Source organism: Carlito syrichta, unplaced genomic scaffold, assembly GCF_000164805.1.
Source record: "Carlito syrichta isolate Samal-C Ts95f unplaced genomic scaffold, Tarsius_syrichta-2.0.1 Scaffold311768, whole genome shotgun sequence".
In the NCBI taxonomy this organism is placed as follows: Eukaryota; Metazoa; Chordata; class Mammalia; order Primates; family Tarsiidae; genus Carlito; species Carlito syrichta.
This window is the reverse complement of record NW_007255864.1, coordinates 1132904-1148404: the sequence shown is the minus strand read 5'-3', so window position 1 is coordinate 1148404 and position 15501 is coordinate 1132904. Positions and strand designations below refer to the sequence as shown.

The window sequence follows — 15501 nt, the reverse complement described above, 5'->3', positions numbered from 1 at the left end:
CCCTTTGGCCCCCAGATATTCTTGCCCTTAGAGGTCTGGGTCCATAGGACCTCTCTGGGCAGAGGGAAGACAGCCAAGTGAAGTTGGAAGCAGACATTCGAGTTATGCTGCTATAAACCAAGAGATGTCTAGGGCCACCAGAAGCTGAGAGAGGCAGGGAAGTGTCCTTCCCTAGAGGTTTGGGAGGGAGCGTGGTGCTGCCAACACCTTGACTTTGGACTTTGATTTATTATTTATTTATTTGAGCCAGAGTCACTCTGTTACCCAGGCTGGAGTGCAGTGGCACAATCATGGTTCTCTGCAGCCTTGACCTATTGGGCTTGGGTGATCCTTCTGCCTCAGTCTCCCAAGTAGTTAGGACAACAGGTGCGTGCTACCATGCCCAGCTAGTTTTTTGATATTTTTGTAGAGATGAGGTCTTGCTGCGTTGCCCAGGGTGGTCTCAAACTCCTGGGATCTAACAATCCTCCTGCCTTGGCCTCCCAAAGTGCTGGAATTATAGGTGTGAGCCACCACATCCAGACCTGATTTTGAACTTTTAGCCTCCAGAACTGTGAGAGAATAAATTTCTGTCATTTTGAGCAACCAGTTTGTGGCAGTTTGTTATGGCAACCTTAGGAAACTATGTGGAAGAGTCTGGAAAAAAAGGGTGGGGGGGAAGCTGGCACATAGACTGTGAAATGAGAGATGCTGAGGTGGACAGGATCCTGCTGGTGTGGGGTGATTTGTGGTGGACTGTGTACATTGTTCACAGTTCAACCTGCCCTCCCTTCACTTGATAATCCCCTAGGTCACCGTAGGCGGAATACATGTCCTCACCCCATCAATGCTGGCTTCTCTCTGAAGCTTGCTCTGGCAAATGGAATGTGAGTGCAGTGTAGGATACCAGTCCTACCCAGAGTCTTAACAGGTTTACATATTCCAACCAGGCCTCTCAGAGCTTCTGCCTTCTACCTTGAGTAGTGTGTGTCCCAGGTAGTAAACAGTGGTAAAATCTTTTGAAAGGGCAGCCTCCCGTGTATGTTAATAGATGGAACATGGGATGTGAGAACGAGGGTGGCTAGTCAAATGTTTTTGACACTTACTGAGAGAGGAGAATTATGCGAGCAGCATATCTGGGCAGAGTGGTTGTGGTGGTGATAGTGGCAGTGGCGGTGGCAGTGATGTTGGCAATGATGGTGGTGGTGGCAGTGGTGGCGGCGGTGTTGATGGTGGTGGTGGTGGAGTTTTATCTTGTACACTTAAATCCGAGATGACTACTTAATATTCAACTGGTTATAGAGCAGTAGAGTGATGGTTGAGTATACACGTGTGAAATTGAGTAAAAGGGCCTGGGATAGTAACATGAATCTAATAAGAGTTGCCAATGTTGAGAAGGTAGCTAAACCTGTCGGACTGGGTGAAGCTTCCTAAGGAGTAGGGCAGACAGAGAGGCGCTCCCAGGAGTTATTTCTGGGGTCCTTCAATCCTAGAGGTTAGAGATGTGTGGGTTTTTTTTTCACTTTGACCATCCAAGCAGGTACGAACTTGTACCTCATTACAGTTTTGATTTGCATTTCCCCAGTGACTGATGATGTTAAGCATTTATGTGCTTATTGGTTGCCATTTGCTTTTTCTTTTCTCTGAGGCACTTTTTGTCACACAGAGATTTAAAATTCAAATGTAGTTTTGATTTAGCTATGGGCAGGCAAATAAACAGAATATCAGATTTATAAATGTCAAAACAAAATTTTCAAAACGAAATGGCATTAAAATGTAAACATATTTCTGTTTGTTAAAATAAGTACAACACTGTCCATGGATTTTTAGCCTTCAAACTACGAGGTACTCCTGAATCCTGCACTCACCAGGAAGAGCTCTTCCGGGGGTTTATTTCCATCCAGCTCGATAAGATACTGGGGATTGTGTTCAGCCATTACTTCCTGAAGATAACAGAAAAGAAACTTGATCATCTGGAATCACTGGGAAAACTGAACACAAGATCAGAATCTCAATACACTCTGAAGAAAACTTGAAAGTTAAATTGTTTGCCATATACATGCTATAATGTATGTGATTTTCATCACTCAAGAGATCTTTTGCAAAAGTCCAAACTAGTCCTCACACTATGAATCTTCTTCTCCTGTTTTTTCATTATTTTCTCTACACGATGCCTTTACACTCTTCCAATACATAATGTTTTGACTGCATATATGAGGTCCAACAATTAGGTTTGTGAATCATCCTAGAAAAAGTGCTATGTACCTCATTGGTGAATATCACTATGGTCACTTTCAAAGTACTCCTCTTGGGTAGCTATGCACCAATGCCAGTGCCTAGTCCACCAGTCAATACAATTTTGGAACTCTTTTTCTGGAATGGCCATCAGAGCTGTTCTTATTTGTTGAGGTCTGACAATTAAGTTAGCGAATTTGCCACTGTGCACTTATGTTGGCAGCACTGTACACTGTATTGGAACAATCGCCCTACTCATTTGATCTGACCCCCAATGACTTTTTTCTTTCTTTCTTTCTTTCTTTTTGAGTTGGATTCTCACTCTGTCACCCAGACTAGAGTGCAGTGGCCGCTCCGGGCCACCGTAGCCTGGACCCACTTGGCTCTGGCGATCCTTCCACCTCAGCCTTCCGAGTAGCCAGAATTGCAGGCATGCGCTACCACACCCGGCTGATTTTTTGATTTATTGTAGAGATGAGGTCTCGCTGCCCAGGTGGGTCTTGAACCCGTGGGCTCAGGCAATCCACTCACCTCAGCCTCCCAAAGGTGCAGGATTACAGGCTGAGCCACCGATACCAGCTGACTTTTTTCTTAACCTGAAGATAATGGTAATATTGGAAGGAAGATATTTGATGACCTTCAGGGTATCAAGGGTAATACAATGATGGCTCTGATGACCATTCCAGAAAAAGAGTCCCAAAATTGCTTTGATTGGTGGACTAGGAGCTGGTATCAGGGCATAGCTTCCCAAGGGGTGTACTTCAAAGATGACTGTAGTGATATTCAGCAATGAGGTACATAGCACCTAGTCCAGGATGAGTTTGTGAACTTAATTGATAGGCTTTATATTTGTCCATCTGCATACACTTGCAGTTTTGCTATCTGGTTTTGAAACTTTAGAGGAGTTTGACTAAAATTTAAGTTACAGACTTTCTTCATATAGATACTAACATAATTTTAAAAATACAACACTTAAAAATTATTTTAAGACATTTTTCTTGTAGAAAATTATATAAACAGAAAAGTAGAGAGGAAAAAGTCTCCAGTTCAGCCTCCCAAAGATAAGTACTATTCCTGTTTTCCTCTCATCTTTTATTCCATATAAAATTGCTTTGCGTGTTTGAGATCTGAATGCATACATAACTTTGGAGCTTCCTTTTTCACTTAATATTATAATTAACCTTCCCCTATACTTTTATAAGATGACTGCCAATACAACATTTTAATGGTTTTATGAGATTACTGTGGATATAGCACAATTTATTTTATGTTCCTCCACTGTTTGATATTAGGTTTGTTACAATATTCTATTAGTTGTTTTCAAGCCTTTCGTTTTATTAACGTTTAAAAAATTACACTCTTCTTCAATTATTACAAGAGTAACTTGGGCCAACTGCAACCAGTGAAGGAATACAGATGAGTGCACAGAAACAGTGAGCACGACCCCTACCTGCTCCTCCATGCTGTTCCCCACGCCCCAGCCAGGGGAGTCTCTTTCTCATCATTCTTCTTACTGATATAACTACATGCACACATATAAATGTTTGATAACACACAACACAAATCCTTCAGTATATCCTGATATACTGGATATATACAGAGGGTATCAAAAAATGTATACACGTTTTAAGAAAGGAAAAACCTGTATTAAAATTGTAATACTCAATATAGACCAATAACAAAAGATGAATACAAGTCACATTTGACTTCTGCAATTCCAAGAGGTGCTCAGAGTGGTTCCTATCAGCATCCAGACACTTCTGATGACGGCGAGAGACTGCAGGATTTGTTGCTGTGCGAGGCCTCCCGGACCTTCCCTTGTGTACATCACACATAGGACCATGTGTCTCCAACTCATCATGCAATTGTTAGGCATGTTGGAGGTTCTGTGGCATACTCACGCCTCCACTGTCCTTGTACTTCCACAACATTCTCGAATTTCAAATATCACTTCAAAATGGTTTTGTGCTCCTCAAATGACAACCATACTTCCATTTTTTGTGACTGTCCTGACTGTCATATGGTGATGCTAGCATTCATTTGATGAACACCATCTTTTGAGTGAACATCACACTATACATTGCTACCGTAATTCAATTCAACTTTGAAGAGTGATACATAGATAACATCGCTTAAAGTGTGTACATTTTTTGGCACCCTGTATATACAGATTTCTAAAAGTAGGCTTTATAACTAATACAGGAAGGTAATGCCAGTTGGTTTCTCAAAAGGTTGCAGCAATTTAAAATTCTAACCAGCAGTATATGATCATTTTCATTTTTTTCCTGTCACCACTGACTATTTTAGCTTTTAAATTGGAGCCAAACTGAGTTGAAAGTGGAATTGGTTTGTTTTACTTTTTATTCCTGTGGCAAGGTTGGGCATTCAGACTGGCATCTCTGTAAACTGTCTAATCATAACCTTTGTGCATTTTTCTATTATTGTGTGCATTTTCTATTAGGTTGTTTCTTTTCTCTAACATTCATAGAAAGTCTTTGACCCTTATCTGGCATATGGATTGCAAATATTTTACCTTTGTATGATTTATTTTTTGACTTTGTTTCTGGTGTCTTTTGCAACATAAAACATATTTATAATCAAATATATGTTTTCATTGTTTCTAGACTTTCTTTCTTAGATTTTTGAAAAAATCTTAAGATTATTTTAATAATCTCTAATTTTTTTCTAACTAGTTTTTTTCTTTTTTCTTTTTTTTTGAGTTGGAGTCTCACTCTGTCACCCAGGCTGGAGTGCAGTGGCATGCTCATGGCCACTGTGGTCTCCACCTGCTGGGCTCAGGCACCTCAGCCTTCCAAGTAACTGGAACTACAGGCACATAACACCACACCCAGCTAATTTTTTGATTTATTATGGAGACGAGGTATCACCAAGTTGCCCAGGTTGGTCTTGAATCCCTGGACTCAGGCAATCCTCTTGCCTCAGCCTCCCAAAGTGCTGGGATTACAGGCTTGACCACCACACTTGGCCTATTAGTTATTTTTACTGTTAAAATCTAAAATCTACTGGGTTTTTATTTTATATATCAACAATGTTGACTGTCTGAGCCCTGTGTTCCTGGAAAGTAGCGATAGCTGAGAAATAAGACCCACCTCCATCCTTCCTCAAGGATTCTGATAAAATTTGTCGTATTTTTGCTTTTCACAATATTGTGTGATGCTGGATTGTGTTTTCTTCTAGACCAGCAGTAGATTATACCAGCTTTATTCATTTAGCCATAAATAACCATGTTCTGACCAGGCAAGGCAAAAAGTTTCTTCTGTATTTTAGATTCTTTTCTTAAGCCAGAGTCAGTATCAAGAGTGAACTTACTAAGTCGTAGGATGTGAACACTCTCAAGGAAATGCATGTGTGCACCAAGAATTAAATCAGGAGTCAAAGACAGGCAAGAATGAGGACTTGGCTTTGGCTAGAAGCACTGCACAGGACATAAACCGGAAAGCCCTGCAACTTAGCGGGCTCCTGCTTGCCTTTGATGCTATCTCTTTTGGAGGCACACTGTACTTTGGTGGTCTTGGCCTTCAAGTGGAGTGACACCTTAGCCAGGTCAGAGGAGACTAGGACTGTAGGGCCTTAAGCCTTTATGGCCCTCTGCCACCTCTCTCTACTCACACCAGTGAGGACTGTTTTTCATCTTCATAGTTCTGTTGCTTAGCATAGTGTCTGACCAAATAGTCAAGTTTAAAAAATGTTTGTTGACTAAATCTCCAGTACAACTGACTACATTTTGCAGTTTCCCTGGATTATTTACCATGTAATATATGCTTTTCACATAACTGTAATTTCACTAATCGTACTTTTAAAATACCAATTATTTTAATTAAACCCTTCTTATATAATATGTAATGGCTTTATCATGTTTACGTATAATACACTTTGAATGGGATAACCATAGAAACTAATTTGGGGATAATAATTCTTTACATTGCCATTTAAATTAACAATTCCTTTTAGAACAAAACGTGCACCTTAAGTGCCCATTTGTTTTGATAAACCCATACACCCATAAATTACAGATTGAAAATACTTTTATAAAATAGTCTCTTTATAAAATTTTCCAGCCCACACCCATAAAGGAATCCCCCGTTGACTTTTGAAAGATGAAGTTCATTTACTACTTTTCAACGACAGATTTGCTTTGTAAGAGTAAAATAATATTGTGGGAAACAGCCGTGGGGATGGAAGCCTTTTTCTACCAGCTTTCTAGGAAGCTCAAGAGGAGAATCAGGCAGCTAATACATATGAATAAAAATATGTGAAAGTGATTTTAACCAGGGAGAAAGCTCAAATATCAACCTTTTCATTTTCAGCAATATAGCTTATCCTTACCTCTAAAGATTTGAGAATTGTTTCCTTATAAAGTTTAATAACGCTTTCAATATTTTCCAAATAATCCTCAGGCCTCTGAACCAGATGATGAAGAATCTCAGCCACCATCTGCATTTCGGCAATAAACGCCTAAGTGGAGAAGAGATTTTAGATGTCCTTAGGTTAATAATTATTCAATGTAAAAGCCACATTCCTCCCTCCTCACACCAAGATACCCTTCTGGGGTGAGAAGCAGGGGGAGGGGAAGATCAGAGACTGAGGACTTTTATTTAAGAGAGATTGAAGACTCTGGAGGAGTCTTTACCAGATGGAATGAAGCTTTAAACCAACTTGGATACTTACTACTTTCTTTTTGCTTCTCAATAAGTAGGGAAGATCACCAGATTTTTTTAGAGGAAAATAGAGAAACCAAACTTTCTCTGAATATTTGAGGTTGTAGCTCATTAATTCATTCACTAACTCATGCAGCATTTATCAACTGCCTCCCGTGTAACAGGCACTGTTTTAGGGACTTGGGATACAACAGTGAGCAAAACCAACTAGCACCCTGGGCTCATAGAGCTCACATTGCTGTTGAAGAAGACAGAGCATCAGCAAATAGGTAAATAACTAGATAGCATATTAGGCAGCTGTACGGACTGGGAAGAAAAAAAAGGAAGAGGGAATGATCGATGATGGGAGAGGGTGCTATTTTATATCAGGTGGTTATGAAAGTGTTCTCTGAAGAAGTGGCATTTGAGTTGAACCCAGAAGGAAATGAGAAAGAGTACTTGCTACACAGGTTTCTAGAGAAAGAACATTTCAAGGCAGAGGGCACAGTATGTGTGACAGCTCTCAGCCCAAGGTTTGGCACGAGATAAATGCTCCATGTCATATTTATCATCCTTATTATTCATTTGTTCCCATTTTTATCAGTCATTTTCACACACAAGTCATAATTTGAACTTGAAAGGAAGTTTTTGAATTTGAAAGTTTTTTGAAATTTGAAATTTTGAATTGAAATTTTGAATTTTGTTGAATTTGAAAGCAATAATTTGAATTTGAAAGCGTACTTTGAAAGCAAGTACATCATTTGAATAATATTATCTAGATAAACCATTTTATATTGTTTTAAACATTATTTTCTTTTTTTTTTTTTTTTTTTGAGTTGGAGTCTCACTCTGTCGCCCAGACTGGAGTGCAGTGGCCGCTCATGGCCACCGCAGCCTCGACCTGCTGGGCTCCGGCGATCCTTCTGCCTCAGCCTTCCAAGTAGACAGAATTAAAGGCATGTGCTACCACGCCCGGCTGATTTTTTTTGATTTATTGTAGAGATGAGGTCTCGCTGCTCAGGCGGGTCTCGAACCCGCGGGCTCAGGCAATCCACTCACCTCAGCCTCCCAAAGGCGCGGGATTACAGACTGAGGCACCGAGCCCAGCAACATTATTTCAATGGTCTAAAATAATGCATACATTTTCTTGAATATATGATTATTTGATCATTACGCTATTGTTGGAGAACAAGAATGTTCCAGCTATTTCACAATTATAAATAATGTTGCGATGGATAGCTTTGTATAATACATACATCTTTATATTGTTAATATTTCCCTTAGGATAGCTCCTAAAAGTAGAATTATTGGGCCAAAGGTGATATTTTTCAAAGTGGCTCAATACACATTGTCTTTTCCAAAAGATGCTGCCATTCTTTTCTCTCTAGCAGAGGGCTTTGCTAACATACTCACGCATTCATTTGGTCATTCTGCCACATCTTATTAAGAACCTATTGTCAGAGATATCGTCCCTGCTGCATGGAGCTTACATTCAGTGGGAGTAAACAGATAAAAATCAAGTGAAAGAATAATATCATTTCAGAAAGTAATAAGTGCTATGACGAAAACGAAGCAGTGCTGTTCAGCATGGCAGCCGTAAGCCGCATATACCTACTGACCATTTGAAACTTGCCGAGTGTGACTGGAACATGTGCTGTAAGTGTAAATATACTCCTGAGTTCAAAGACTTTGAATGAAACTTTAACATGAAAACAGAATGTGTCATTCTTAGAATTGTTATGCCGATTAAATTTTGAAATACAATTTTGGATATATTAGATTAAATAAATTATTCAAATTACTTTTGCTTATTTCTTTTTTATTTTAAAAAGTGAGACTAAGGCCAGGTGTGGTGGCTAACACCCGTAATCCCAGCACTTTGGGAGGCTAAGGCGAGTGGATTGCCTGAGCCCAGGGGTTCAAGACCAGCCTGGGCAACTTGGTGAGACCTCGTCTCTACACTAAATCAAAAAATGAGTCAGGCAAGGGGGCACACACCTGTGGCTCCAGCTACTTGGAAGGCTAAGGTGGAAGGATCATCTAAACCCAGCAGGTCGAAGCTGCGATGGCTATGATTTTGCCACTGTACTCTAGCCTGTGCAACAGAGTGAGAATCCAACTCAAAAAAAAAAAAGAGAAAGAAAGAAAAAGAAAAGCATGCCTACAGCACTTTGGGAGACTGAGTTCAGAGGATTGCTTAAGGCCAGCTAGAGCGAGATCTCATTGCTACAAAAAATTTTTAAAAAATAATAATCTGGGCATAGTAGTGTGTGCCCATAGTCCCAGCTACTTGGGAAGCTCAAGTGGAAGGATAACCTGAGTCTAGGAAGTCGAGGCTGCAGTGAGCCATGATCGTGCCATGGCAGTCCAGTCTGGGTGACAGAGTGAGACTCTGGTTCAAAATAAATAAATAAAAATAAAATAAAATATGTGACCACTAACAAATTTAAGATCACATACGGCTCATATTATGTTTCTATTGCATTGCCCTGGGTTGAAATGTCACTTACTGTGTGGTCTCTGAGGGTGTAGTATCTGGGGTGAGACCAGGGTGAGGAGAAGGAGCAGTCACGTGAAGACAAATGAAAGTGTGGGCAGAGGAGAGAAGACAGGAAGTGCAGTGGCTTGTAGTGGGAATCTGTGCTTAGCACAGATGAAGACTAGCTAGAAGGCTAATGTGGCCGGAATACAATGAGCAGGCAGGGTCAAGGTCAGGGAGGCACAGGACCATGGCCCAGGAAGCCAAGAGCTAGAGGGTGCTTGGATTTTCATCTAAAGGCAATGGAAAGTCACTGAGGATTATATGAAGGGGGACCCAAAACTCCCTGGAATTTGTTGATTAAAAATTGTGTATTTATTCTTACATGCTTAAACTTCAGTCACTTTCAAAGTACTCTCCGTTGAATGCAATACACTTATCGGGACCCTTTTTCCACTGCTCAAAACAGTTTCTGAACTCGTCAGTTTGGATGCCTTTAGTGCTTCTGCCCTTTTTTGTTTCACCTCTTCCGCATCGGCAAAATGTTTCCCTTTGAGGCCTTTTTTCATCCAGGGAAACAAAAAAAAAAAGTCACCCAGGATAAGATCAGGTGAATAGGGAGGGTGGGACATGGGGGTTATGTGAATTTTGGTCCAAAACTGCTGAACACTCAGCAAGGGGAGGGCAGATGCACTTGTAAATTACCTGTCATGAAATGAGCAAACACATTGAAAGAATCTCCAAAAAAAAAATTTGCTAAAGCTGAACACAGCCTCTCATAGCAACACTAGCTGATACACTGGTGCTGATGGGGTCCTAGAACACTTACCTAGCAGGGGAAGCCTGTACTGCAAGGGGCCCACCCTCCAAAAGATAATTCCAGTTATTTTGGGGTCCCCTAATATTTTTTAAAAAATTAAGTCTGGCTTCTGTAAAGAATGGAATGGGATGGAGAAGGTTGAGGAGAATGGAAGCCGAGAGAACATTTACAAAGCTATTGCAGCGACTCAGGGAGGTTGTTTACATCTGTGTGTAGGTAGGAGGAACACACTTTCATACAGGACTGGTCACTGACCCGAGCTGGCAACTAGTCTACCTATCTCACTTCTGATGTGGCTGTGTTCCCAGCAGAGATCAAGCAAGCCAGTCCCCAGAGGCTGAGTCTACTTTACGAACATAAATTGATCATCTCCTACAGTACTGGTCTACACTGGGTTTTAAACATTTTAGAGGAATTGCCCACTCCATGTATTTTTTACATCCTGATTTTTGGCTTCTCTAGGAAAATTGGCCTCCTTGGTAAAAATGGACCAGGCTTCCCACACAGCAACTGTTGGCTGGGCTGAAGCCGTCCAATGAGACTTGCTGTGGTAATGGAAATGTTCTGTATCGTATTGTCCAATTAGGAAGTCACAGCCATATTTGGCCACTGAGCACTTAAGATGGGGCTAGTGGCCAGGCATGGTGGCTCACACCTGTAATCCCAGAACTTTGGGAGGCCATGGCCGAAGAATTGCTTGAGCCCAGGAGTTCAAGATCAGCCTGGGTAACACAGGAAGACGTCATCTCTACAAAAAATCAGAAAATTAGCTGGGCATGGTGGTGCACACCTCTAGACCCAGCTACTTTGGAAGCTGAGGTAGAAGGATCACTTGAGCCCAAGAGGTCAAGGCTGTAGTGGCCATGAGTGTGCCACTGGGAGATAGAGTGGACTACAACTCAAAAAAAAAAAAGAAAGATACATGTGGCTAGTGCTACAAAGGAGCTAAATTTTAATTTTTTCATAATTTAAATTTAAGTAGCCATGTGGAGCTTGTGGTTACCATATTGGACAGTGCATCCCTAGCCCACCCTCGCCCTCACTCTTCCTGAATATATTCCTGGCCAATATCACCAACTGATATAATCCATCTGGCCCCTGAAATTAAGTGCGTCCTGACCCCTGTATCTCACCCATATGAGTGCTATGTTGACTTAAGATGGTATGCTTTATTCATGCTAAAATGACAAGCTTTATTCCTATTTGCTATGATGTTTTCCTTTCTTTTAAAAAATCTGGTTTCGATGCTGGTCATTAGCGCATGGCTTTTTTCACAGGTGAGATTATTTTATGTTTTTAAATGAGCTTTATGATGTTAACAGTTTTTTTTTAGTAAAAGACTACATTTCAAAGATTTATTTATCTAATTAGTGAGGGAACTGGCAGGATGGCACAGAAGTGTTTCTAATCACTGAAATAAGATAGTAAAGTTAGATACGAGGCTGCTTAATGTCCTGTAGGTAACCTCTGGGGGATTTTTCTACTGGACAAACAATTTGCAATGTATTCACCTGTAAATTAACACCCAAAACTTCACAGAGTCTAGGCCCTAATAGAAACAGTTAATCACAGGCACATTTCACTAGGGAAGGGATTGGCAAGCCATGGCCCATCCCTCTCTGGTGGGCCAAATCCAGCCCAGCCCCTGTTGATAGATTTCTTAATATGAATTTTCCCCCTTTAAGTCATGGAAAAAGATTCATTTCATGCCCTATTGCAGTATGTTTAATAGTATTTACTTCAGGATTTTTTTTTGAGTTGGGGTTTCACTCTATTGCCCAGGCTGGAGTACAGTGGCATACACGATCAAGCTCACCACGGCCTCGACCTCCTGGGTTCAGACGATCCTCCGATCTCAGCCTCCTGAGTAGCTGGGACTATAGACATGCACCACCACACCCGGTGAATTCTTTGATTTTTTTTTTTGTAGAGACAAGGTTCTGCTATGTTGTCTAGGCTGGTGTTGACCTCCTGGACTCAGGTGATCCTCCTGCCTTGGCCTCCCAAAGTGCTGGGATAACAGGCAAGAGCCACTGTACTCAGCTACATTAGGGTTGTTCTAATAATATGTACATGTGAAATAGGGCAATAGATGTCTTTTCATATGCTGTCTTTGTAAGAGTTTCAAATCATGGTTATGTTAGCATCACAGATTGAGTGATGTCCGGGGTGCTTTCCCATATTACACTTTGTGTTTCATTGTTCTGCTCTGGTTTGAATATTCGTCTCTTCCAAAACTCTTGCTGAAATTGAATTTCCAGTGTGGCAGTATTGAGACACAGGGTCTTTAAGAGGTGATTGGGTCACAAGGGCCATGAGGGACTAATCCGTTCACAAATTCATGGGTTAATGAATAATGGGTTATCATGGGAGTGGGATTCCAAGAAGAGAATGAGAGACCCGAGCCAGCATGCTCAGCCTTCTTGCTGTGGGATGCCTCATGCCGCCTGGGGACTCTGTGGAGAATCCACACCAGCAAGAAGGTCCTTACCAGATGCAGCCCCTCAACCTCAGACTTTCCAGTCTCCATAACTGTAAGAAATACATTCTTTTTCTTTATAAATTACCCAGTTTCAGGTATGTTTATAAGCAACAGGAAATAGACTAAGACATGCCCCAAATCCTCATTCAAGCTTGCCTAGTGCTTGACATGTAGTAGGTAATCAAGAACTCTGTTGCCATGAAATGAAACGGACCAGTGATCAATATGTCAGAATGGAGAGGGACTACTATACTGACAGGAAGGTTAAACTTGACTTCAGGAGACTGATCTCATAGTTCTTAAAATATGAAATATTTTTGCTTACTTCCTCCAGACCCAATACAAATGTAAACAGAAAATGTAATGTCTCCACTATCTGCTATTTCTTCTTTTCTTTCTTTCTTTTTTTTTTTTGAGTTGGAGTCTCACTCTGTCACCCAGACTGGAGTTCAGAGGCCGCTCCCAGCCACTGCAGCCTCGACCTGCTGGGCTCCAGCAATCCTTCTGCCTCAGCCTTCCAAGTAGCTGGAACTACGGGCACACACTATCACGCCCGGCTAATTTTTGACTTATTGTAGAGATGAGGTCTCGCCAAGTTGCCCAGGTGGGTCTCGAGCCCGCGGGCTCAGGCAATCCACTCACCTCAGCCTCCCAAAGTGCTGGGCTATCTGCTATTTCTTATCATCCATGCTATCATTTCATTTAATTATAGCAAATGTTAAAAGCAGAGTAAATGGTCATTACTTATTGTGATATTACCTCTTCCTCTTCCTGTTCTTCTTCCTCTTCTCCCTCCTCTTCTCCTTTCCCGTCTTTTTGGGCTTCTTTCTTCTTTTTCCTACGACTCTCAATGACTTCAGGATCCCACTGGTCTCTGGTGTATATGTATCCTGTACTGCTATGTTGTCTTTGCCCAGAAATTCTTTGGCATAAATTGTAGTCAGGGCACTAAGGAAGAACATTGTTAAATCATTTAGAATATGTTTATAAGTCCATGTGTATTTGCTGCGTACAGTATGTAATACATAAATCAAAAAATCCCTTGAAAATTGAGCAAATGCAATACTGTGACTGGCATTTTGTATCAAGTTTCATTACATGCCAAAAGAGACAAGACACAACGTTTATGCTATGCCAATATTTTTATTTGTCTGACATTAATATATGCGAGAAAGCATTACAAGCGCCTAGAATACCCGCATTCTGGGTCCTCGACAAGGACTGTGGCTTTCAGCTGGCTTCTGTGTTTACTGGTAGGAAGTGATTATAAGGATGGGTCCGAAGAATGTGCCTCAGAGCAGTGGTCCTCAAACTCTAGCAGGTATCATTGTCACCTGGAGGGTTTTGCAACACCAATAGCTGGGCACCAATAGCTGCTTCTTAGTTCTAGACTGGGGCTGGAGAATGTATATTTCACACAAGCTTCTGGATGCTGCTAACACCACTGGCTCTGGGACTACACTCTGAGATTCCTGCTCCAGTAGATCACTGGTCCTTGACCTTCATCTATGATGAAGGAGATAGGCTTCTGCTTCAAGAAAATGTACCTACTTATACAATTTTGCATATAATTTCAGGCGGCTCATGGGTATTCAGGGATTCATATGTCCCAACTAAGAACTTCTACTCTATAATTTCCTAGTTTATCCCCAAATACAGTAAGTCCTCTACATATGAACCTTCAAGTTACAAACTTGAACAATGCACACATGCTTTTTTTTTAGTATTATTTCTCTCCACCAAGCATCAGGATAGCCCATTAAATACATACAGTACTATATAGCCAATTGTGTTAGTTGGGTACCTAGACTAATTTTGTTGGACTTATGAACATGCTCTCAAAAACAAACTCATTCATATATTGGGGATTTCACCATCAAAGAAGTGTATTGCACTGAGCTGTGTTTACATTAGGCCCTCTGATTACTCTTTTCCTTGTAGAAACTCTCTTAGGACACTCATTATCACACTTATAACATAAGTGAGGTTAAGGATTTCATTCACTATGTGAAGCAGTCTCTTATATTAAGATCCACAGAAGAGATCTCTCTTACCTTTAATGCGAGTGTTGTTTTTCCTAAGGAATGGCCTGTCTTCATAGACCATGTGAATTTTATAACTGGTCACTTTCTCCTTTTTCTTTTTGGGCCCATCAAACTTAGAAGCAAATTTATGAGCCAAGTTAGTAAGCACTGGGGTCTTCTGGACTGTGTATCTGTGTGCTCTCTATCTTTCTACCAGGTCGTTCACTCCTGCTGAATTTATCTTTTCTGGCTTAGGCTTATGTTTGGTTTCAGTGAATTGTTGGAGGTTGTCTCTTCTCTCTGTTGTGCACACGTTCACAAGTGCGACAGTCTCAAGTTCATTTGTGATTTGGATTGGTCCCGGCCATGGGCTGTGACTGGGGCAGCAGATAACACTGCCAGGACCCCTCTCTTACTGCTGACCCTGTTATCCACTCGTCCCAACATCTGAGCTGAGAACCGTCCAATTTATTTTGAGTTGCTGTAAAACCTTTGGGGAGCCAGGGAGGGTATGAATACAAAAGCTTTTCATTCATTTTCACATAAACAGGTAGACGTTGCCCTACTGAATTCTGATCACAACTCCATGGGGGCAGCTATTATTACCTTTGGAAAGAGGAAATTGAGGCTTCTAAATGTGATTTATCACATTTTAATAAGTTAATAAAGGAGAGAATAAGAACAGGACTCACTCCTGACTCTTAATTATGTCATAGTGTCCTTCAACATTCCTATGTCCAAGTATATTCTTTCATTATATTAAACTGGCAAACTTATGACTGTCACAGGTACCATAGAGTGCACTAGTTAATGTTTATATGAGT

General features: G+C 41.0%; 1 protein-coding gene across 1 annotated transcript in view; it reads right to left on the bottom strand.

Moving 5' to 3' along the window:
* The window catches only part of LOC103271570 (adenylate kinase 9-like), a 77638-nt gene that overhangs the window by 43202 nt on the left and 18935 nt on the right, over positions 1-15501 (bottom strand). Inside the window, exons 7-9 of the mRNA XM_008069038.2 lie at positions 13413-13601; positions 6562-6690; positions 1848-1922 (exon numbers count right to left, since the gene is read on the bottom strand). Of these exons, the coding sequence (XP_008067229.1) occupies positions 1848-1922; positions 6562-6690; positions 13413-13601 (393 nt within the window). The remainder of the gene's footprint in view (positions 1-1847; positions 1923-6561; positions 6691-13412; positions 13602-15501) is intronic.